Raw genomic sequence first — 26,679 nt, 5'->3', positions numbered from 1 at the left:
TGGCCACTCCTAACTCTTTACTCAATTATTTTTATAGCGCCTGTGTTGCAGGCTCTCAACCTCAGCAGGTATATATTGAAGAGAATATGTCTGAAACAGAAAAAGTGGCCGTTATTTGAAACTTTTCTATTTCCTTTCATGATAGTAAGTAAAATGAGTTAACCTATCAGTGGAAATATAATTAATTTGATAGGGAACTTTTGAATAAAAAAGTTCTAGGTAGCCACAAGCCAATGCCACAAGATGCACAAAATCAAGTTGTCGCCCAGGAGTGAAAGGGAACGTGCCTGACAGGAGGGTCCGCAGAGTGCCGAGGGCAGACAGCAGCAGAGTCCAACTTGGAAACAAACCCCGAGGTTAGAAACTCTCTTGAATTTAACAATATGTGAGACCCCAGATGGGATGTCAACTTACTGGATGAGAATTTAAGAGGAAAAGGGAACTCTTTTAGGAAAGGAGATGGAGAATTTGTATTTTCAGAATCCTTTGTGACATATTTACAATATTACTTTATGTAGTATTTTGTTTAAAAAACCTTTATAAACAGGAAAAGTCATTTAGTTTGTTCAGCCTCTTCTCATTATATAGACTGGATGCACTGAGCCATGAGCTATCTTGGGAGCCCTTCCTTCAACCCCAGAGATAGGCTAAGTAGTCTCTAAATTCATCCTTATGGTAGTGCTTACCACCACACTATGAATGATTAATTATGTGTCTTCAACTCTATAGACTGTGACCTCCTGAAAAGATGCAACATTCTTGTTCACTTTTATAGGAGGTGACATGACAGTGCCTGGCATCTAGTGGCCGGTCCACTGTGTTGGCAGAATGGTTGAATAAAAGTGATTCAAAAACATAGACATAAATGAATTTTACCTTGGCTACGTTGTATATGCTGAAATATGGGACTTCTGCAAAGAAGCTGACAGAACCAAAGTAAACCCTCTTCCATACAGCAGAGTGGACTGGATGAAACAGGGAGAACATGAGCAGAGGAGGCAAGAAAAACCAGAAGGGGTAGTTCGTGAGCTGATTCAGGATCTGCCAGTGCCTTAATAGCATTCTGATTCCAAGCAGGCCAGTGGACACATGAACTTCTTTCAGGATTTTAGACTTGGCTGCTGGAAGGAATTTTGAAGGTCATTCAACTGTTGAAGCTTATTTTAATTTCTTTTTTTTTTTTTTTTTTTTTGATATGCCAACAAAATTTTAATTTATTTTTTAGGCCAGCAAATCACCATCCATTTTCTGTTGCCTTATATTCCCACGCGTTTACTTAGGGAAATGTGCCTGTCTGAGTTCAGTCCCTGAATACCTCTTGCTTGAAGCTTATTTTAATTTCTAAAAGTTGAGTCTATCAATTAGTATCTTGGAGCAGGCACCTCTCCAGTGAGGGATTGCTCACTTGGCTAACTCAAATAATGAACTCCCACGACCCACGTGGGCTGAAATGCTCTCTCTGGCATGGTTGTGGGCAGGCACTGTGCTGGTCACTTCTTTGTCAGTAGTGCACTTTGGCAGTTAGTATGTAATTTTGCCAAATATAGATGAAATTAAAATGCATTTGGTCTCTGAGATTTCAGTCATTTATTTCTTCATTGTTTATAAGCCATCTCTAACTAAAAGGGGCTTAAAGTGGCAGTTGTTAAGAAGATAAATTCCTGTTTTTTAATGGTGTAGCTTTCCTCTTTTAATTACTTTTATCTAATCAAATTCTGTGTTAATTGCCCAGGAGTCATAGTTCTCCATGTGCGGAGTTTTCAGAAAGCTTTGAAAGATTGCTAACTGGGGCATAACTTCCTTGTTACTGTTGCACAAACTAAGAACAGTGGAAACAATGTGTGAATTTTCAAGGGTCGAGTGTTAGCTAAATTGCAGGACTTTCTCCCTCAAGTGAGGGAATTTTGTTTTTATTTCCTCAAGGATGTTCCACGTAATATTTTTACTTTAACTTGTGCTGCTTTTCATTGCATTTCAGATACTGCTGCTTTTCATATGTATGTAATAACTTTCCTTTCCACTGGGGAGAATGAAGAAACCAGCCACTCTAGATAACTCAGCATTCTCTTTCTCTGCTCTGTGCTTTCACAACTCCATTCTTTTCTCTTGACCTCAGGTGTTTTCTACATCTTTATGCACTGGAATCCTGACCCTTTTTTCAAATGCCACTACATTCATTAATTCTTTTCTGGTCTTCAACCTATATATGACCTCTTCCTCCTCTGAACCTGAATTAGTTAGATATTGCTGAATCACAAAGTACCCCATAACTTAGTGGCTGAAGAAAATAATAAACGTTGCCTTTCACAGTTTCAGCAGGTCAGGAATTTGGGAGCAGGTTAGCTGGATAGTTCTTGCTCAGGGTATCTCATGCAGTTATAGTCAAAATGTCAGCCAGGGCTTCAGTCATCCTAGGGCTTGCCAACTTGCTGCCAAGTAGATACTGGCTGTTGTTAGGAGGCCCCAGTTTCTTCCTACATGGATTTCACCATAGTACTGCTTGAGTGTCCTCCCAACATGGCTGCTCACTTTCCTCAGAGCTAGTGATCTGTAAGAGCACAGGCAGAGGCTGCGGTGTCTTTTCTGACCTACTATTGAAAGTCACACATGGTCATTTCTGCACTCTTCCTATTGCACGTGGGTCAGTCCACTCAATGTGGAGAGGAACTACAGAGGAGGTGGGGCTCACTGGAGAACATCTTGAAGGCTGCTTACCCCAGAGCGTGAGCATGGCAATATATCCTAGCTCTCTAACATCACTTAAAATATTCTGCCCTGTATTATAATTATTTGTTTCCCTCTCCTGCCCACTCTACTGGATTTATATGTCCTTGAGAGCTTACATTTGCTTCCTCGTCTTTACATAGCTTGAAATATCTGGCACATTGCTTTCAATATATGTCACAATTCATCCACAGCCTCTCTGTTAATGAGTATAAATGAAGATGTACACATGGGAAAGAATCAGGCAAATGGAGAGAAAGAGAAACAGGCAGATTTTGCCAGAGTGTGTGAAGGAGGGCAAATGAGAGAGAACAAACAAGGTAGACAGCAGATTAAATTGCTCATTTTACTAGATAAACATAAAAACTCACATGCTATTTTTGTAGATGCTAGAATACTAACTTTATAAGAATTTAAATATTTGGAACACTGTGTAACCATATTCTACTTTTTTAATGTATGTGAATGACTTGCCACATTATTCGTAACTAAAACTCCTTCAATTATGCTTAAATATTCTGCAAAAAAGGGTCACTTTTTATCAAAACAGAGAAATCATTGGTTATAAATAACTCTTTGGCAATATCAAGAAAAGCATTTATAAGTCTTTTTATATGTGATTGAGAACTTTACTTAACCTTTAATTTACTGCTCTTTAACCTGGCCCATTGGGGTAAAATGATCTCTGGATTGATCAATTAACATTTATATGTAGATAATTAGAGCAAAGGGCACACAGGAATGTCAGGAGGAACAAAAGACCCATCAGAGGATAAGTCCTAGTGGGTCCTGCTCTGAAATGTCACCCATTCTTCTTCTCATTTCCACTCCCAGAGCCACTTGCACATCATAGTCCAGTTCTTAGTAACTCATGTCTAAATTACCAAAATGACCTCAAGTAGTTCTCACTACTTCCAGCTTCTTTCCCTCCATACTTTTGTCAGAGCTAAACTTACTAAAACGTCATTCCCCTCCCATGTTTGAAAACTCTCTTAGTCCATTCTGGCTGCTATAACAAAATCCCATAAACGGGTGGCTTATAAACAACAGGAATTCATTTCTCACCATTCCGGAGGCTGAGAAGTCCTAGATCAAAGCACTGGCAGATCCAGTGTCTGGTGAGAGCACCCCTTCCCTGTTCATAGTTGGTGGCTTCTCACTGTGTCCTCACATGGTAGAACGTGTGTGGGAGCTTTCCAGGGTCTCTTTAATAGGGCACTAATTTTATTCATGAAGGCTCTTCTCTCACAACATTCACTTTCTAAAGACCCCATGTTCTAATACCATCACTTTGGAGATAAGGATTTTAACATATGAATTTTGAGGGGACACAAACATTCAGACCATAGCAGAAACCTTCAGTGAATCCCACAATCTAGAGGCCTTATGCTAGATGTGTCTCCTAGAGTCAACCCCGATCCCTGGCCGGAATCTGCTCTGTCCTCAACCCTTTTCATCTTGTCCCCCACCCTTTTCCTGATACATCGTTTTGATCAGCCCACCTGATTGCTCTTCTGTTCCCAGCATACTTGCATGTCTGTGATTCCTTCTTGCTTAGAAACAACATTTCTTTACAGTGACCAAATATCAATCCTCCCATTTATTTAAATTCAATTCAGGTGCCCTAATGGATCTATCCTGACTCAATACTTCTCTCTTTTCCTAACTTTCAGGCTCCCAGAGTTTGGGGACTGCAGATACTTCTTTGTAATACTTGTTCCATGGGCATCTTGTGTCTCTCAACCATGCCCTGTGATTGTGTAAACCAAGTATAAGATATTTATCCATTCACTGGGTGCTATAGTCCACATGTATTTACTAAGTGCCTACTTTAGTCAAAGTAGATGTTCAATAAGAAATTTAGTGAACAACATGTGAATGAGAGCAGAGACATTATAAAAGTATGAGAAACTACAAAAACAGTGACCCATTCATTTGTCCACTAAACTAATCAATAACTCTTGATTACAAAACTATCAGGTGCTCAACACTGTATTTGGTGAGGCATGGGTCATGAAAGGGTTAAGCAAGTAGGGTCTCTACCATTTCATGACTTTTCCTTTAATGTTGATAGCTAAGGTAGGAGTATATGAAACACCTTAAACAAAAGTCAGGCCAGTATTGAAGCACATTACGGATGAACTTTTTAATTAAGTATGGAAGAAAGGTAAAGAAAAAGGGAAGAAGCAGTGAGGTGTTAGGCTCCAGAGAAAGTTTCTTGGAGATCTTTAGTCTTGAATTGGACCTAGAACTTTGGGATTTGGCTTTGAATATGAAGGTGAGTATTACCGTGATAATAGATGGCAAAGAGCACACGTCTAGGTGTACAGGAGCTAGAAGAATTCTAGGCTACGCAGGGACCTTCCCAGCTGGAAGGGATGGATGTGCGGAGAGAACAGGATGGACAGTAGAGGAAGGGCAGTTTGTTTTAGGAGGATAAAATGAAGGAAGTCTGTGAAGTTCCTAGCAAGCCACCTAACCCGAAGTAGGTGCCCGTAAACACTAGCTTTCCCCTCCTCTTTGATTTAGCATTTAGGAAGTTAATGATGTAGACCTTCTAGCCATGGAAAGATTTTTACTCCTTTTCTCAACTGATTAATCTAATAACCTTTTTATTGGTGTCATGTTTATTCCTCACCTAACTTTGCACAACTACAAGGAATATCTTAATAAGAGATGAGCAATCTTAGCTCATAACTATATCAAGAATTCCAGGTGACTGATAATTCTATGTGAAATGCACATATACACTACCTTTATAACATTATCTGTGTATGTGTGTGTGTATAAAACAATGTGTATATTTTTCTATATCTTCATCTGTATATTTCAGCACATATGTTCATCTATTGATATCTGTATCTATCATTTATCTATATCTGTATATAGGTGTATATCCAAGTTGACTGTTTATAGATAGTAATAGACAATCAGAATTCCTGAGTGACTCATTTATCATTTTTGACGCCCTGTAACTTGTACATTTCTTTCTGTTCTGAAGAGGACATGCAGAAACACACACGACATTCCAGCTTCCCAGGTTGCATTCCACACCTGCGTCTGGGCAGTGGCGTTTCTTCAAGGGAGTTACATGAGCCTCTGTCCTCACTCCCAGTGCTGACCATGCCTCTATGTGTCAGACCCTAGTCCCTTCACTGCTCACTATCTGGTAACCCACTGTTACCTGGTGCTCACTTCTCCTATTTTTTATTCAAGATAGACATTCTCAGTTCAAGGAGGTTGAGTTGGCCTGGTGCAGCCATGGCTTAGTTTTCAGCAGGACTCTTCCTGTGTCGCTAGGAAGATACAGTTGGACCCACTGCGTCTGCAGCTGTCTGTGCTTCACTCCCAGTTGCGGGATGGGTAAGATGGACTATTTACATTGGAAGGTGTGTACTTCCAGGCCCCAAGACTTGGACCTCTAAACTTTCCCTAATGTCCCTAATGGCTCCTGTCGCTGCACAGGGTTGATTTCACACCACAGCCGCCAATGTAGTGCTTGTTTCTTGTTAATCTTCTCCGAACAGCAGGATGTCATTAATAGAGTAGGACAATTGATGTTCTGTGTATTGTCTAGGTGGTACGAGTCATTTGGGATCATATTCAAACTGAAGGAGAAAACTGTAAATGTGTGCTGTTGTCCATCCATGCGAGAGAGAACTCTGCTAACAGGAGTGGAAAAGCCTGCAGAAGCTACACCGATGGCCGCAGACCATGCAGCCGTGACTTTCTGGGCCACTGTGGCAGGGGTTCATGGGCTGACCATTTAGGCTCTATACGTTTTCTTTATGTTTCCTCTACAGGGTCATTTCTAAGCTTTCTTTATAACTTTGTTATATACAGGCACATTTTCATAAATGTTCTAATATTTTCTCCATGCGTTAGTAGCAGATTGGGAGGTCTATAAACGTTTTAGTCTACCATGTTGCTGAAAGCAAGATGGAGAATATTTTTCACATAACAGCTGTGAGAGAAAAAGGCAAAATACAGCAGCTTCACAGGGTCACAAAGTGAAAAAAGTATGTGTGTGCTTGAGCATTGTATGCGAGTAACTCTTTGGTTAGAAATAGGAAAGCATTATGAAGGACTTGGATAGGTTCCAAGAGGGGAAAGGAGAAGCCGTACCTTTAGGTGCGCCCTTGCTCGGATTAAGTTGACAGATTACTTACACACCCATGGCATTAAAATACCAAGGAATTTTATTTTATTTGTTTGTATTACATATTGCTTTGAAGTAAGTGAGAGAAGAATTTTGAAAATCTTTTAGGTGTTAAGAAATTATCTTTTATATTATTATTATTACTTTCTCTAGAAAAAGGGCTTTTGAAGAGCTCCTATAGGTGTTAAGGATTGGGTATAGAATGAACATGTTTATTTTGTATTTTGTTATAATTACATAGGAAATCGGATTATCTAAATAGACTCCAATAACTTTCTTGCTATTAAAATCACCTTGGGGCTGATTTCAGATTCATATATTGAGCTTGTCTCCTGTTTGACATAAACTTGTATGGTTCATTTTCCGGTAAAAATACATGGTTTTTAAGATTTTTTTCTACGAAGTATTTTGAGGGAATAAAAAAATTTAGGACTTGCATATATTGATTTATTAGTAATCCCATAACCATCCTTTGAGAAACTGAATATTTGGATGGTTTCGAGATGGCACAATGGACAAAATCTTGCAGTAGAAGAATCCCTGTTGGATAAGCTTTTATCCCTAAATTCTACTTTTTTATTTGCCAGTAAAATGTGAGAAAATGTTCAACATTTTTACTTTGATGCAATAGTAATTTTTCTTTTGATTGTGGAGAAATTCAGGTCCTATTATTATAATATGGTTATAATTAAGTTACCAAGGAATTTTATTTTCTTTGTTTTGTATTACATATTACTTTAAAATAAGTGGGATAGCAGAATTTTGAAAATCTGTTATTTCACTGTTGAATTTTCTCTAATTATGGCTATGGGGTTACTAATAAATCACTATATACATCCTAAATTTTTTGATTCCCTTAAAATACTTTGTAGAAAAAAATATTTAAAATGTTTTAAAGATTTCAATTTTTAAAACATTCATTTAAAATATTACAATGCCTGGTACTATGGGAATATCAAAATAAACATACGACCTACTTTCAAGGAGATCATAGTCTATGAGAAAGGAAAAGATATGAATATTATGATGTAATCATGGATCAATAGAAATATATACAAACAGATGGGATGATTTGATAGGTTAATTGGGAATTCTGAGTCAGGGAAGACTTCCAGAAAGAGATTATATTTTAGCTCAGGTTTAATCAAAAGATTGATAAACGTGGCCGGGCGCGGTGGCTCAATCCTGTAATCCCAGCACTTTGGGAGGCCGAGACAGGGGGATCACGAGGTCAGGAGATTGAGACCATCCTGGCTAACCCGGTGAAACCCCGTCTCTACTAAAAAATACAAAAAAAAAACTAGCCGGGCGAGGTGGCGGCGCCTGTAGTCCCAGCTACTCGGGAGGCTGAGGCAGGAGAATGGCGTGAACCCGGGAGGCGGAGCTTGCAGTGAGCTGAGATCCGGCCACTGCACTCCAGCCTGGGCGACAGAGCGAGACTCCGTCTCAAAAAAAAAAAAAAAAAAAAAAAAAAGACTGATAAACGTGTTAACATAAAAAAAAATAAAATTAGGAGAATCAATGTTCTGTGTAGTTCATTGAGTGCCTCCAATTTTTAAGCTGTAGTGTTGTTATACATGAGCTTAATGCTTAGCAGCTCCCGTCTTAGCACAGAGCACGCTCTACACAACCCTCCAGGATTACAGAAATTGGCCTAAACCACATGCTGCCTTTCCACACTGACAGGTACCAGAGGAAACATCTTCCTTTCTCTCTGCAGGAGCCCCGTCCTGGTTTTCCAGTGCAACTCCCGCCACGTGATTTGCTTAGACTGTTTCCACTTATACTGTGTGACAAGACTCAATGATCGGCAGTTTGTTCATGACCCTCAACTGGGCTACTCCCTGCCTTGTGTGGGTAAGTCTAGCATGTTTTCTCTCCATTTCTAATACCAATAAAGAACAGAAGAAGAGCCGTTGATTTAAAACTGACTTAGAAACCCTAGCAGAAGAGTTGAAAATTTAAATTTGATCATTGCTGGATATGAAACATTAATGTTTGGATCACAAAAGATAAAAGTTCTGGGGAATAAAGGAATTGTGTTGAACTGGAAAATGCATAATTTGCATAAAGGCGTTGAGAATAAGTTTTCAATATTATTCAGCCAAGGTATACTAAGTTTTTCTGTGGGTTAGAGTCACTCCCTATGTTCTAGATTTGTTACCTGGAACTAGAGTAGTCTTACCAAATTTTTAAATTGTATGCTTCTGTCACTCAAAATATTGAACACATACTCAATATATATAAAGTAACATATATGAAGAAGAAAGAAGAGTGAGATCAACCTGAACTGCTTAATATTTTATCTTTTAATATTACAAAGAACCCTTTACTTGTACTATACTGTTATTACATATATACATTTTAATCAAAGTGAAATTCATGTCACCAATTCACCATTTTGAAGTGTACAGTTCAGTGGCATTTAGTGCATTCACAATGTTGCACAACCACTACCTCTATCCGGCTTCAAAAGTCTTTGAACACCTCCTACCCAAGTAATCACTGCCCTTGACCCCCTGCCCCAGCCCCGGCCACCACCAATCACTTCCTTTCTCCATGGATTTGCCTATTGTAGATATTTCCTGTAAAAGAAATCATACAATAGGTGACCTTTCATGTCTGCCTTATTTCACTTAGCATAACGTGTTTGAGGTTTATTCAAGTTGTAAAATGTATGAGTATTTCTTTCCTCTTTATGGCTGAATAATATTCCACCGTGTGGATACTCCGCAATTTGTGCGTCCATTCATCTGCTGATGGGCATTTGTGTTGTTTCCATCTTTTTGGCTGTTATTAATAAACATATATAAGTTTCTGTATGCACATTTGCTTTCGTTTATCTTGGATATATACCAGGAAGCAGAATTCGAAGTTTAACCTTTAGGAGAACTGGTCACTGTGTTCCACAACTGCCATACCGTTTCATATTGCCACCAGCAGAGTAGCAATGTCGCAGGTTTCTATTTCTCCACATCCTTGCCATCACGTGTTACTGTTTCTAACTAGTCATCCTAGTAAGGGTGAAGTGGTGTCTTATTGTGGATTTGATTTTCATTTCTCTCATGACTCTGATGTTGATTATCTTATCATGTGGTTGTTTACTATTCATATATCTTCTTTATGGGAATGTCTGTTCAAGTCCTTTCTCTGCTCATTTTTAAATTGAGTTATGTTTTTGTTGTTGAGTTGTAAGAGTTCTTTATATATTCTGAATACTGGATCCTTATCAGATACAGGATATGCACGTATTTCTCCCATTCTGTAGGTTGTCTTTTCACTTTCTTCATAATGTCCTTTGATAAACAAAAGTTTCTAGTTTTCATGAAATGTAATTTATCTGTTTTTGTTGTTGCTAATACTTTTGGTGTCAAACATAAGACTTCATTGTCATATCTAAGATCATGACGATTTGCTTCCATATTTTCTTCCAATAGTTTACCTCTAATATTTAGGTCATTGATCTACTTTGAGGTAATTTATGTACCTGGAGTGAAGTAAAAGTTCCTGTCTCTCTCTATGTGTAAATGACTGCAATGTGATTAAATATATTTCATTAATTCTTCAAAACTTAATTTGAAACTATGGAATACCTTGACTCAGTGGTGAGGTTTTAAGTTCAGTTTATTTCAATACTTAGTTTTGATGTCAATTATAGTTAAAAAACATACCTCAAAATGATAAAAAGATGCAAATGGAATAAATTAATTGCTTTGTTGATTTTGTAAATTATGATACTCATTTTTAAGCATATCTACCAATAATGCAATAATTTTTAAAATTAAGATTTGCATAATATATGTTAACATATTGTTAAGGAAAACCTATTGAAAGTTATTGTGCCTTTATTTTTAACAAAAGCATTCAAAATCTAGTGAACTAATTATTTACAGACTTGAAAACTCTGTAATGCTTTTAATGTGACAATTTTGTTTTGGTTAGCTTTCTTCCTTCACAAAGCCACAAACAATGGAAACATTTCTAAACACACATTTTCAAGTCTCCTCTTCATACTCTTTTTAATTATCAGTTCATTTTGAACTCATTTTCTTTTAATGTGTATCTTTTTATTTTAGAGAATTTCAAACATTCAAATGTAAGGAAAAATACTACAGTGAACCTTCCTGTACTCGTTAGTCAGGATTTGTAGTGTATCAAGACGCTCTAGACCTTTCTTGTAATTCTCGCCCAATAACCTGTAATCAGCCATTTTTCTCAGGAGCTCTGGCTCCCTTTAGTAGGAAATAGTATTTAGAAGTCTTGGTGCTTGGAGTGCTTGTTGTCACCATGTTGGTTACTGTTTCTAGGCCTAGGGGAACAAGCTAGGAGACATGTTTTGTTTTGTTTTTTAAGTACAAACTGCAATATTAGTTATGCTAACATTTTCAATTCAAATCCAGTGTTACCAAATTTTCATTGACAAGTCACCAATGTTACAACTGTTGTTTCTTTCACCCTTGGCAAAAATTCTGTTACTGAGTGATAACAACAAAATTACTCATTTGCCTTATTTTGGAATGCACCCACAATAGTATCAGTATTACAATATTAACACCATCATCTAAGTATGATTACTGAAAACAGTGTTAAGATTTTTGCAGGTTGTTTTGTCATTAGAGTATATCCTTATAGGGATATAAATTCATATAAGTTAATGTATAATTATGTCATCAATTGAATACATATTTCTCATTGCTTTTATTTTTTTAAATTTTTTATTTTTTTTTTTTGAGATGGGGTCTTGCTCTGTTGCCCAAGCTGGAGTGCAGTGGCATGATCTCAGCTCATGGCAACCTTGGCCTCCTGGGTTCAAGTGATTCTCCTGTCTCAGCCTCCCAAGTAGCCGAGACTGCAGGTGCATGCCACCATGCCCTGCTAATTTTTGTATTTTTAGTAGAGATGGGGTTTTGCCATGTTAGCCAGGCTGGTCTCTAATTCCTGACCTCAGGTGATCCACCTGCCTCAGCCTCCCAAAGTACTGGGATTACAGGCGTGAGCCACTGCGCCTGGCCTTTCATTGCTTTTAAATTTATTTTGTTTTCATAATATGTGAAATATTTCCATTATTCCAAAGCTAAAGCTACAAAACATGCTATATTCAAAGAAATATACCCTTTAATCTACATTATCTTTCTCTCCCAAAGGTAAATAATAAATAAATAAATAAATAAATAAATAAATAAAGGTAAATAATATTCCTTTTCTCTCCCAAAGGTAAACCTTTATTAAAAACAATCACCTACTTTAAAAATAAGTAAACATACTATAGACGATATCAATAATGATATAGATGTGTCACCTTCTTAAGTAAAACGTAGATTATGCACATTTTTCTTCACCTTGCTTTTTTTGCTCTAAGGTATATATGTATTATATTTTAAAGATCACTCCCTAGTCTGTTATAGATATTTTCTTCCATTTAAAAATATATACCATTATCGAATTCCTTTGTGTAGGTATAGCTTGCTTTTTTCCTTATTGGCAAATGCTAAGTTTTCATTTTTTTACTCTAACTATTGCTACAACTAATAGACTTGTGTGCACCCACATTTTCATATTGTTGTCAGAGTATTACTGAGATCTGCTCCCTAGAAGAGGGGTTACTGCACCAAAGGGAAAATGTGTATTTATTTTACTGTTTCCAAATTCCCCTCCCAGTAGTGGTGCGCTTTCCATACCCACCAGCAATGTCAATTGCAAAGTGCAGCATCAGGCTCTCCACTTCCTCCCCAAAAGGGGAGCTGAAAGGCTTTTGCTCTGTTTCTAATTACATATTTGAGAAACGGTATTCTATGTAGTTGGCTGTATTTTTCTTTTTAATTTTAAACAAAGTTGAGCATCTCTTCATATGTTTAGGATCCTTTGGCATTTCTTGTTCTCAGTCATGTTGAAAACGTCACCTTTTCTTTCAGGGACAGGTTAAATATATTATTTTCAAAAATATTTTCTATATAGCACACTGTTGACAGCCCCTTATAGATATAGAAAAAGTTATCAAAGTTGGGTCACTTGTAAAGAATGGGCATAAATTAACTTTAATTTTGGTGATTCTTTGCCATGAGATAACTAACAACCTCCTTGAAAAGAATTTTGAGTGGTCAAGCTCTGTGTTGTTAAAATGTATTATATGGATTCTACTATATATTAATTGTGTTTTAAATACCTTTTAGACTTTTATTTTTAAATTCAATATGCCAATGCCATCCTCAGGATCTTATGCACTGCTGAGTTCAACTCCTTGGTTTTAATAGGGAGTGAGGCAGGGGATGAATGGATTGAAAGATGTTGCTTTGCAAAGTTTTTTTGGAATCCTTTTATATATTTTTTGTGAATGTGGCCACCTCATCACTGGTTACTTAAATATAATACTCACAGAAATTTGCTTTTATTTTTTAAAATACCAGTTGCTATTGAAAATGTATATTTCCTGGCGCCTCTTTTCTTTAATGTTTAATAACAACAAGTGCAAAAGTTACATATTTGTGTATTTTGCTGTTTAAAAAAATGAGCTAGTAACCAGACGCTGAGACAGGCTAGAAACAACTGTACTGTCATTCAACTTGTAGTCAGTCTTCCACATGGCAGGTTCGGTTCCGTCCCTGTTTCTTCATAGCTTCAACCACGTTTTAGTATGTATCTCCGTAAGGACTCACTCATAAGAAAATAGAGTTTGGTTTGTCACAAGATTGTTTAGCATGTACTATTTCAGCCTTTTAAAAAACTGTATATCCAATTATAATGTTTCCCTATATTATGCAAAAAGAAACTTTCAGATGTCATAGATTTTATTTTGTCAAGAACAAACTGGATTTTCTTTAATATTTGCTCAACCGAGACACTCATTTTGTTTATTACTTGCTTAGTTTTTAAATGTCTTGCTAAATATAATGGCTCCCTACTCTCGTTAGCTTCTATCTCGGAGCCTATTTTATAATCACATTGATGTTCACATATGTACCAACATGGTCAGTGTTGCCGTTTTCTCATTCTCCTCATGTTTGGATTATTAGTTCTGTCTTTAATTAATAGTTTCTTTGAAGGATTATTTTTAAGTCACTCATCTGTTTTAATAGGGTTAATTCAATTAAAATGAGATAAGTTATTCATTATTCTTTTAGCCAAGCACAGATGACCTTCTGCTGAAAGGTAACTGACAAGCGAGGGCTCCACTTTCCAATGGTGGTTGTGGGACTCCCTGTTCCCTTGGGATAACCCCTTTGCAGTACATGACATATGATCATCCAATATACAGACTAGGGTATGAGATGGTACATGTATCATTCTATACATAAAGTCTTCGTGGAGGTCAGTTCTTTTCATATTTTGCAGAATACCTCTGTAAGTCCTAATGTTACCCCGATAAACCAGTGAACCATTTTGCACAAATCCTGGGTTATATACGGCACCTCAGAAAACCCTAGTTCAAATTCTGGCTCTAAATCTTACCATATACATAATATAGGGCAAGATTCTTCACCTTCGTGTGACTTGATTTCATCTTACGTAAAAGGGGGATAATGTAATAGCATCATTTTATGTGGACACATTAAAATAATGCCTTATGAAGTACCTTTAGGGTACATGCTGAAGACAGTAAGCACGCAGTATATAGTGGCTTTTGTTGTTTTGGTTGTGATTTAAGCATGTACTCCCGTAAACATGTACATATTGTGTTTGTCCCTATGTCTGCATGTATGTGTATATTTACAGAGAAATGCGCGTTTGGACATTCTTTAATTGTAGATTGGGATTTCCTATAACTCAATGCATAAATCAGCCAGTTACCCATCTATCTGGTGATCTGTCTTCTTGGTTAATTTGGCTTTGCCTTGATTCATGGAGCATAGAACAAGACATGTAAAATAAAATGATAATAAAATAGAAATAGAAAATCAAAGCTTATAGTCTGGGCACAGTGGCTCATGCCTGTAATCCCAACACTTTGGGAGAACGAGGCAGGCAGATCACTTGATGCTAGGCACGAGACCAGCCTGGCCAATATGATGAAACCCTGTCTCTACTGAAAACACAAAAAGTAGCTGGGTGTGGTGGTGCATGCCTATAATCTCAGCTACTAGGGAGGCTGAGACACGAGAATCGCTTGAACCCAGGTGGTAGAGGCTGCAGTGAGCCACGATCATACCATTGCACTCCAGCCCAGGTGACAGAGCAAGATTCTGTCTCAAAAAAAAAAAAAAAAAAAAGAAAGAAAGAAAAAAGAAGGAAAGAAATCAAAAGTTTATCAAACTATAAATCAAAACAGATGATCAGGAACAGGAGCTGATGGAACCCATATTACTCCCAGGGCACCGCTTTCTTCTATGGTGGGGTGAAAGCTTATATCAATGTCCATGAGTCTTGTAAATAATCTATATTGGCCAGGCGCAGTGGCACACGCCTGTAATCCCAGCACATTGGGAGGTCAAAGCAGGCAAATCACCTGAGGTCAGGAGTTTGAGACCAGCCTGGCCACCATCTCCACTAAAAATACAAAAATTAGCCAGGCATGGTGGCGGGTGCCTGTAATCCCAGCTACTCGGGGGACTGAGGCAGGAAAATCACTTCAACCCAAGAGGTGGAGGTTGCAGTGAGCCAAGATCATGCTTCTGCACTCCAGCCTGGGCGACAGAGCAAGACTCCGTCTCAATAAATAAATAAATAAATAACATATATTAATAATATGTATGGAAAACAGAAATGACAGTTAATTCTGTAAAGAAACAAAGACTGTGTTGAAATTATGGAAGCTGGACTGCCACAGGAAGGCGTCAGAGTCCAGGACTGATTCTGTCTGTGGTCAGATGCAGCACAGCACCTGACAACAGGATGGGCACTTTGGGCACGTTGCTGATCGTGGACTCCCGATGCTGTGGAATGTCTCTCTGGAGGTTCTTGGTTGACCTCCTCAGCAATTCTAATTGTATAAAATGACTGGACCTCCAGAGTCAGACCCCAGTGTTGTCTTTGGCTTATGGAATCTCGGGAGTAGCCCTTGCTGATTTCTCTGATGAGCGGTCCATTGATCTCTCCACCATCCCAGTTTAAAATGCCTATGTGAATTGTTTTGAGCCCCCGTGGGAACTACTGGCTATTTTTGGATTGTAATTCCTCCCATAAAATTAAAGCAAGATTTATTTATGCAATCGAAGGACATTTTATCCCTAAAGCCATCGGTTCCTTTCAATGATAAAGTTTGTATCTAATCAGAAAAGATGGATTACTCTGGTACTGAAATCCACAGATCCAATCCACTCCTTGATTTTCCTGAACTTAGGGGTGTGAATGAAGCTGTAAGTGGGGTAGATTCATTGGTAAATATGTTCTTTGAATGTGTGTTTCTATCTTGGTGTGGTCCAAAGGACTTTGATCCCCACAAATTAGAATGACTCATCCCGCTGGGGTAGCATGGTCACCACTCAACCTGTGGGAAGAAGCACTGTTCTATGCATGGCACTGTTCCTGGCTCTTCTGTGCTTTGCTGTAAATGCAAATATAGCCCTTACCTCCTCTCCACCCTGCCCCCAACCCATACAAATGGCCGTTTCCCCCAAATTCATTATTTAGTGTCTCCTTGGCCTAGGAAATCATGTAATAGATTTTGAATACTGACATTATAAGAGCATAATAATTTTTAAAACCCTGAGATCAGTTTTCTGGAACTGTTAAATATATTTATATAGAGAGAGAGAGAGAGTTAAGAAACTATTTTCCAAATTACACTGGTCTCATGCACCAAATGTCTTGTTAACAGTGTCTGTATATATTCATTTCTAGATAACTATCTAATACCTCTTACTATCAAGATGTATGTAATAAGATGTTCTTTTTTGTTTCCATCATCTAGTTTTTTGTGTCTCTTTTAAACTTCTTAAGCGAAACACCTTCAAAGCTCAATTTGGACATATACATTCTTCAAGGTAGGGCCAGGCAACAATGAGCCAATCTTTTTCATTGACAAAATTATGATGATGAATAATTAAAACTGGCTTAAAATACCATCCAGGTAAAAACCTGCTCTCCTAGTGTGAACTCATTATTTGACCAGATATTGTGTTATACTTTCTAAGGGTGGGATATGAAATTCTATTTCCCTAAGATTCAAAACTGAGTAATGATTAGCGAGCGCTTTCTATAAATATGGTGCCATTCTTAGTGCTTACTCATAAACATCTGTTGAATCTCCACAAAGCCCTGTTGGGATGGATGTTATTATTCTTCTCCCTTTTATAGATGAAGGAATGGAACCTCAGAAGTTCATTAAATTGCACATGCTGGTGTACAAAGCCAGAGAGTTATGGCTCTAGCACCTGTGTTCCTAATCACTGTGTGAATAGATAAGCCTGCATCAACAGTTAAACTAACATACCTTTGAAAGTTCTATGAGAAGAAGGCCAAGAAAAGAATATTTCTAATTTATTAGCACTATTTCATATTTAAAACAACTATACGGTAGAAATTATTATTTTTATTTGTACAGAGGAAGAAGTAAAGCCTTGATATGACTAAGCAACCAGGATCACAGAGTTAGGAGGAGGAAAGCTGAGAGTCCAACCCAGATACGGTTGGCTCCAGAGCTCCGTGTTCCTGCTTCCCTGCTGCCCCGCTTCTCCCTAGGCTGTGGTCTTCAACCCCATATATGCTTTTCAGTCACATAGAAGTTTTTAAGGATCCCAATGCCGAGGCCATGCCTCAGACCAATTAAATGCTAACCTTTTAGGTTAGGCATTAGGGTTTGTTAAAGTTCTCAGGTTTAAACATTTGAGAACTACTGCAGGAGTGAGCATTCTGTAAGCAACAAGGTATTTTCAATGGGAGTCTATAGCATTCGTAAATGCAAAAATACTCCCTTTGCCCATGTCTATTTCATCTGTAAGTGATTTGACTCGCTAGCTAGCATGGATTTTTCAATACATTTTGATGAAGTTGAAAATAAGATTGAAAAACATAGCCAAAACAGCCTATTTCCAGAACCTCTGACAAACTCTTACCTAAAGATATGGGCTTTGGTAAAAACTTTATAATTATCCTGAAAGGTTTGCTGTCTTTTTGCTCTACTGGCTTTTACTAATAGTCTGTGCTCGGAATTATTTTCAAATGACAAAGCACCCTCTGCATCTCCTTTTAAAACCGAGTAGCACCCACGCAACTTGTTGGAGCTTCATGTGTTTAGGTTGACTTGTTGAGAGTGCTGATGTAGAATGATGGGTACTATGCAAAATGCACTTACTACTTGTCCTTTATAAGCCCTGGCAGCCCAGATTTTTCTGTAGCTCTAGGGGGCTGAGGAAGTAGTTTCCCACCTTCCCTATGACATGCCATTGGCCTCACCATTAGTACCATTCAAGTCCGTCCGTTTTTTTGTTTTTGCCTTTTGTTTTTTGTTTTTACTGTTGTGCTCCCAGGTCACTTTTCATGTAATTCCAGCTTTTACCTAACTTAGAATGCAATTCCCTTTTCAGCTAATACGTCAGCTCACCACCTATAATCCATTATGCTTCTTGGTTGTTGTCAGTCATAGCGCAGTATGCGACAGATCATTCTGATCCTTTTTAGATGCAGAGATATTCTTGATGCCTAGGGAGTCAGGAAACCTGGGTTGCAGACACCTATTTAGGGAGCAAAACATCAAATCTAATACAAAGGACCATTTTTTGGCTTTTGAACATTGCTCTCCTAAATATAAATAATCATGTCAGTATAACTCCCAAAACACATTGGAAAACTAGGGAAATATATTAAAAGATGAATTACAAAAGAATTCATCTACTTTCCTCTTCTTCCTCTTCTTCCCCTTCTCCTCCTCCTCCTCCTCTTTCTTCTTCTTCTTCTCCTTCTCCTCCTCCCCATCCCCCTCTCCTTCCCCCTCCCCCCTTAAAAAAAAAAAAAGAAAAAAAGAATTGTTAACATAAATCCTCCTCCTCCTCCTCCTTCTTCTTCTTACCCAGAGCCTCCTCCTCCTCCTCCTCCTCCTCCTTAGACTCCTCCTCCTCCTCCTCCTCCTTGTGTAATTATTTGCCACTCCTCCTCCTCCACGAACTGCTCTTCCTCCTCCTTCTTCTTCTGCATCTTATTAAGTGGTTAAAGATAAAATAACATTCAAAAATAAGGTGGGAATGTTCCGAATAGCAGAGAGAATAAAAACAATTTTTTCCACCCATTTCTGCCAAAAACTCTTAAAAAGCACATTCTACCTTTGTTTTATGAGGGCAAACACAATTTTTAAGTATAAATTTATTACTTATTCAAAGAGATGTAGAAAGATGTCTGTCAGTGCTTAAGATAGCTACAAAAGTTGCTCAAAACAGCTGTCTTTAGGATTTCTTCTTTTTAGTGTGTGTTTGTGTGGTGTGTATGTGTGGATAGATAAATGGATAGATGAATGGATGGATGGGTTGATTGATTGATAATAGATAGATAGATGATAGATAGATAGATAGATAGATAGATAGATAGATAGATAGACAGACAGACAGATAGTAGAATGACCTGAATTCTTTTCCCTGCCTCATCAGCAGCTGGCGCAATTTTTGAATATGTGCATTCTGCATTATCAGCAGAGTGGGCACCTCCTGAGACTGAGAGGATTCTTAACAGTACTCAATAAAATACTAATTGACCTTTAAATATATATATATATATATATATATTTTTTTTTTTTTTTTTTTTTGAGACGGAGTCTCGCTCTGTCACCCAGGCTGGAGTGCAGTGGCGCAATCTCGGCTCACTGCAAGCTCCGCCTCCCGGGTTCACGCCATTCTTTTATGAGGGCAAACACAATTTTTAAGTATAAATTATTACTTATTCCGGCCTCAGCCTCCCGAGTAGCTGGGACTACAGGCGCCCGCCACTGCGCCCGGGATAATTTTTTTCTATTTTTAGTAGAGACGGGGTTTCACCATGGTCTCGATCTCCTGACCTTGTGATCCGCCCGCCTCGGCCTTCCAAAGTGCTGGGATTACAGGCGTGAGCCACCGCGCCCAGCCTGACCTTTAAATATATAATTTTAAATGGTTTGATGTATTCTTAAATTTAATATGAGCCATATTATGCATACACAAGAGTGCTTATAGCACTTGTATAGTTGTAGATTTGCATAGTTATGGAAAACCTTTGTAACCACCACTGGGATCAGACAATGTGAGCCAGCAGCCCAGAAGCTTCCGTGTGACCTCCTCCATAACCACCTCCTCTGCCTATCTAGATATAACTACTATCTGATCTTAATAATTATCATTCCCTGCTTTTCTTTATAGCACTACCACCTATATATACATCCCTAAATAATACAAGTATTTGCCTGCTTTTAACTTTCAAACTGGTGCTTGAAAGATTTTGCCAAATGTCCCTCTCCAGAACCATCTAAATTCCAGTAATACTCCTAGTCCTGAACCTCTGAATATATGTGCAAATTATTCCGTTCAAGGTTTTTTCATTCTTATTTTTGTTATATATATTTTGTTAATCATGCTAGATCATGGCTGTCTTCCTCATTGGGTTGAGGGATGTGTGTTATTGGGTGTGAAAATAGTTTATTATCTTCTTCATCAGATACATTTTGAGCTTATAATCAGAGATTTAAAAGCAAACTGGACTAGTGACCAGGAAGAATTGTTTGGATGGCAAGATCAGTTTATTACACTTTGGTGAGAGTGAGTCTTGTATTTGTCTGATGAATTGTAAAAAGCAGAGCTCACTACCTGTGTTAAATATCCTCCATCATCAGTCAGTGTTGTATCCAACACCCTCAACTGCTTCACATTTGGTGTTTTGGGTTCCACATCAGCGAGCCCCATGGCCTGTATCAGAACACGTCAATTGCTGAGAATCACCTAAACGAAGCTGACTTACAGCAGCCAGAGAGCCGCTCGGCAATGTGCAATGTTAGAGACACGTTGAGCAACACAGTCTGTGATCCCTGCAGAGTCACAGGAAACGAGATGCCTGCTAGATCTTCTGGAGCTACAGATTTTTGCAACTAGTCAGAACTTTATTCCAGAAGAAAGCAGGGCCATGTGGGTCAAGAAAAATGTAAGTGTATTTGAGGCTGAAATCCCTTCGGGTTTTAAATATATTCTTCCTGGTTCAGACAGGTTAAAAAAAAATACTGTTCTAGCTGTAGATTCTGTTCCTTCATCACTGCCGCCATCATCACCACCCACAGGTGTCTATTCAGAGCCTGGTGTCGCTGCATTCAATACTGTATGTTACTTTGGCCACTTACATACAAACACACATACACATACACACACATATATTCGGTAACTGTGATAAAACTTTATTCTTCCTCCCTGTGTGATGTCTTATGTTAATGAGACTTCATGCATAGAAATTGCTATGAGCTAGTGACCTCCAACTATCTTTGAAATAATTAATAATGTGCTCAGAAGGGTTGATTTACATATTTATGAGGGTTTATACTGTTTGGCTCCAAAGCAGGAGACTGAAAGAATTTAATGTTTTAAATGCATACCAAGTTAGCAAGAGGAGGAGTGGTTTAATATTCTAATGTCAAGATGAACATAAATATCTAATACTCAAACCAAGTAATTGTATTATTTATTTCCAGTAAAGTCTGAATGCCCTCCAGGTGATCTCACATGTTCTATCACTGATTCTACTCAAGTGTTTGGAAAAAATAATATTTCTTATATTTTCTGCTTTTGGAACCATTGCTAGACATCACCAGTCTTGGAATTACATGTTTATAGAGGGAAACACTGTATGAAAGGCAGTGGAAAAACACAAGGAAGGAAGAATAAGAATAGTCTTCAAAGAAGGAATCTTATTTACTTCTTCGGCATCATTCCTAACCCCTCCCCAAGCTGCTACCTGTGACAGCTCTTTCTTCTGGCTCAAGCACGCTAGTGCTTTTGGAATCGACCACCGTCTCAGTTTGCCCAGGCAGCCATTACAAAATACCACAGCCTGGGTGGCTTAAACAACAGGAATTTATTTTCCCACAGTTCTGGAAGCTGGAAGTTTGAGATGAAGGTGTCAGCAGGGTTGGTTTCTCCTGAAGCCTCTCTTCTTGGCTGGTAGATCTCGTTCTGCCTGTGTCCTCCCATGGTCTATTTTCCCTCTGGTTTGTCCTCATCTCCTTGTCTTCTAAGGACACCAGTCAGATTGGGTGAAGATCTACACCAATGGCCTCATGTTACCTCTTTAAAGGCTCTGTTGCTGGCCGGGCACAATAACTCACACCTGTGATCCCAGCACTTTAGGAGGCTAAGGCACATGGATCTCCTGAGGTCAGGAGTTCAAGACCAGCCTGACCAACATGGTGAAACCCAGTCTTTACTAAAAATACAAAAATTAGTTGGGCATGGTGGCACACGCCTGTAATCCCAGCTACTCAGGAGGCTGAGGCAGGAGAATTGCTTGAACATGGGAAGCGGAGGTTGCAATGAGCCGAGACTGTACCATTGCACTCCAGTGTAGGCAACAGAGCGAAATGCCGTCTCATAAATAAATAAAGGCAGGCTTTATTGCCAAATAGAGTCACATCCTGAGGAACTGGGGTTAGAACTTCAGTGTATGAATTTGGGAGTACACATTTCATCCTTTAACAAACACTTTCTCAATTCTGAAATAGTTTTCAAATACTCAGCACCCCAAGTTCAGAAAAGGCCTATTGAACATGAGCCCTCTGTACGTAAGTTCTGCTCCACGTAGTTAAACTACCGGATGTTCCTAAGATATGCCTTGACCTCCAGCCTTCCCCAAAGCCCTTCTCCGTGCTCCATGTGGGCTGGTTTCCTGAGCTTCAACACAGTGTCCCTAGGGAATACAGGGCTCTTTCTGCCAGTTTTCTGATGTGAAAATCTAGACTCACTAGCAGATGTTTCAGGATGGATCCTCCTAAGTTTCCTGTGCTTTGTAAATGTAAAGATTCAGTCATCTTCTTGGGGGTGGAGGTGGCTAGGACAGCATTTGCGGTCATGTCTCAGGCCCTGGCTCTCCTAGGATGGATTGTCAGGATCTGAGGCCTCCAAAAACTTTGTACCGATTATTGTAGACTAAACTGCCAATAGTAACAGTAAAGCCAACCATGTAATTAGTGGCTCACACACAACTGCAGCGTAATTCTTGCCTGGGGTGGGCATTTCAGGTGGGTGGTGGTTGCCTTCTGAGGGTTATTTGTATCTTTCACCTTTATTATCCCACTGGGCCTCGTCCATATCTCCATGGTCAAGTTCAATCCCCACATTCAAGATCCAGCCGGCAGAGGGGAATGAAATTATAAACTAGGCATGCATCTTTCATATAATCCCAGCCCAGAAATAGTACACACCCATAAGATCCTTAAGCTAGGCCTTAGTCATTTGGCCATACATACCTTCGAGGAAGCCTCAGTAATGGACCCTGAGTAGAGGCCTAGGAAACAGAGAAAAGAGGAATTTAGGCAGACATCTGGCAGTCTCTGAAAGATATTCCTCTAGGGGTACTGGGAGCTCAGCTTCCAAGCAGTAGCCTTGGTTATGTTCATGCTTCAGGAACCTTGGGCAAAGTGAGGACCTTGTAGTCAGACGGTGCCAATTCAATGACCAGCCCACTCAACTGGATGTTGAGCTGATTTCCTCATTTTAAAATGAAGAGAATTCTGAACTCAGAAGTCATTAAATCAGATGGTATATAAAAATGACTGACACAGTACCTGGTACCAACTTACCACCAATCCTATACACCAGTTTCAGAATGCATTCTAGAAACGCGTGACTCACGCAGGAAGCCTGAAGCTGCGATGTAGGTTTAATTGAAGTCGTACAGCTGAAAAGTAAAAATCTTATTTTCTTTTTGACAGTTTCTACATTAATACTTTGATATGGGAATAATTGATTCCTTTGAATCAGGCATTAACATTATAAGAAAAGTAAAATGTTCCACAAATATGTGCTTGTAAAAACAAATAACTTGGAAAGTTATTGATAGTTCTTTGTAAAATTCTTATGTTAGATTTATTTCACAAAACCAGAGTTTCTAAACTAGTCTTTTCCAGAAAGAGATATATGAAGGAGGATAAATAGCTGCATTACTGAGGCTACCATTCTGTATTATTTTTCTCTTCTTACTGATAGTATTGGTAGGCTGCTTTAACTGGATTGTCAGTATAACTTCTAAGTCCTTTCCAGAAAATTCTGTATTCTAAATAGGCTGCAGATGAGTAATGAGTAAAACTCATTTATGTGCTTGTGGACTATAATCAAGTGTAATATTAAACAAATATGTAGTCTGAAATTGGAGTCACAGCATTCTAATTGAATTGGGAGGTACACTAAAAGAAGTGGACTCTAGACTATGATTCATTGGTGTACAGGAAGAAAACTATAATTTCCGTGTTTGATTTACTTTTTGTATCTTCTTTTGAATTTTTTTTGTTTTTCTATCTTTTGTTTTCCATATGTTTAAATGTATATAAAATAGCAGTATTTGCATTGAATCAATATTGGTACTCATAACCAATTCTTTATTTTTACTAATAGGGATTCTCCACCAAAATTTTGGAGAGCACTGATCTAGATCAGTAGATTTCATATTTACTTTCCTGCTACCCATGGTAGCAGGAAAGCAGCCTACCAATACTATCAGTTTACATCAAAAGGTATAAACACATAAAATATACACATGCATGTAATTGAAAAACCTCTCACAAAATAATACTTTCCTACTATATGTGATGCATGAATATTTTCAGTTTTAATCTATTTCAGATGCATTCGAACCATCCCAAACATATAAAAATTAACTCTGTCTTGAAGGACTTTCAGGAGGAATACCCGAACTTTCCTTGGGAGCCCACTTTGTGTTTAGTCATTTCAAATATCAGAAACTCTTGTTTCTGAGTTTTAAACATAACTCATGTCTTACACTGCAGGAAAAAAACTTAATTAGACTAGATTTGAATGAAGTAGAAAAAATGAAGTCATCCATTCATTTTTCTAAATCATTCAGTTTTAAAATTCAGGAAAACATAAATATTTGATACATCTTAACAGAAAGCACATTTCAGATACACATTTCATTTTCAGGAATGCCTTCACTAAAGCCAGACAACATGGATACTCTAGGGATACCAGAGTATCCATGTTATCCCAGCCTAGTCACACCTGGGTGAGGGGCTGCTATCTCCCCTGATGCAATGTCCGGAAGACCCCTACCTCCCTGCACTCCCACCCCCATCCCCCCACCCCCGCACCCCCCACTCAATCAAATCAATACGAGGGGACAGTGCCTCCTAATGGCTCTGCAAGACACACTAGCATCTCAGTCTCGCTGCCGTACCTTTAGATTGATGTTTATCAAACTGTGTTCTGTGGAACCATGGGGAGGGGTTGTCCATAAAGCGTATCAAGGATTATTTTACAACAAAAAAGGCAGGGGGATCACAAGGTCAAGAGATCTAGACCATCCTGGCCAAAATGGTGAAACCCCGTCTCTACTGAAAATACAGAAAAATTAGCTGGGCATGGTGGCGTGCACCTGTAGTCCCAGCTACTCTGAAGGCTGAGGCAGAATTGCTTTAACCCAGGAGGTAGAGCTTGCAGTGAGCCGAGATTGAACCACTGCACTCCAGCCTGGCAACAGATCGAGACTCTGTCTAAAAAAAAAAAAAAAAAAAAAAAAATGTGGTCAGTGACAGCATGCATAAGTGTTTTCTGTTTTAGTAATTGAGACTTCCATGTCAATACTTTATCAAGGTAACAACAGGTGAAAATAGGGGCTTCTGTAGTCCTCAAGTCATAGCAGAAATTTTGATTAAAATGGTTTAGGTTTCTTGATACTGTATATTTTTGAAGAATAAATAAAATAACTGTACATGTTGTATTGTGAGTTAAAATAACCTAATTGCAAAATGACAAAGACTAAATTTTAATTGATCTCTCTTATGAACATAGAGGGAAACTTGAGTTTATTAATATTAAAATACTGTGTGACGGAGTAGAAAAGTAGGCTCTATTATTTTAGAGCCTAAAGTAAAAGTATTTGGGACACTTTACCTTCAAAAACAACTCAAAGCATTTTGTTTTGTTTTTGATTTGTTACTCCCCATTTTAATTTGAACATGCTTGTTTCAGTTAGAGACTTTACTTTCTCTTCATTTCAACAAAATCAGTGATCTCGGTGAGTTTTTATTGTTCGTATAGAACTAAGCAAGTAGTAAAAGATGTTGGTTTCAGAGGGAGTAAGACCTTGTTAGATGAAGTACCACCATCATCATCAAAATTTATTTATCTAATATCTTTCGTTGGATGAAATACCACCACCATCGTCACAATTTATTTGCCTACTATACCACTTTAGAAGGTACTGTTTCAAGAATTGGGTGTTGTTCTCGGTTATACACAGCTTCTGTAGCTATCATCATATCAATGGAAGGAGTAATTACCTATAAAGTATGCTTAACTGTACACTCCTGCTAAGTATAGCATGCTGCGTATAAATCAACAACAGCCAACTTCAAACTTCATTTTCCGAAGCAAACCTCTAGGCTGTAATTTTGCCATTCTTCCTTCTGATCCAAAAATAAAAATAAATCAAGGTAGAAAAACAGCTGTAAAGCTGATAACGAGATTTGCAACCAGCTAAGACATAATCTAAATGATAAGAAGGTTTATAAGTCCTGTTATTCATTTTCCACTAGGCGAATGATTTAGAAAACCCCAGTTCAGGGATGAGGAAGACCACTGTGCCATTTAAATAAGGGACTGGCACGGGTAGCTTCTGTGTTTTGTGATCCACGTCCTCAAGTAATATGATGTGTTTATAGGAATGTTAAAGGAACACTGAAGATTATGGAA

The 26,679-nt window shown here is 38.3% G+C and overlaps 1 protein-coding gene across 4 annotated transcripts in view; it reads left to right on the top strand.

The window, feature by feature from the left end:
- PRKN (parkin RBR E3 ubiquitin protein ligase) overlaps positions 1-26,679 on the top strand; it is a 1,383,066-nt gene that overhangs the window by 931,981 nt on the left and 424,406 nt on the right. For all 4 annotated transcript variants that reach the window (XM_050789300.1, XM_050789297.1, XM_050789298.1 and 1 more), the window contains one exon: positions 8,604-8,740. In XM_050789300.1, the coding sequence (XP_050645257.1) occupies positions 8,604-8,740 (137 nt within the window). The remainder of the gene's footprint in view (positions 1-8,603; positions 8,741-26,679) is intronic.

Source organism: Macaca thibetana, chromosome 4 (assembly GCF_024542745.1).
Source record: "Macaca thibetana thibetana isolate TM-01 chromosome 4, ASM2454274v1, whole genome shotgun sequence".
Classification (NCBI taxonomy): Eukaryota; Metazoa; Chordata; class Mammalia; order Primates; family Cercopithecidae; genus Macaca; species Macaca thibetana.
This window is presented reverse-complemented; position numbering and strand designations above follow the sequence as displayed.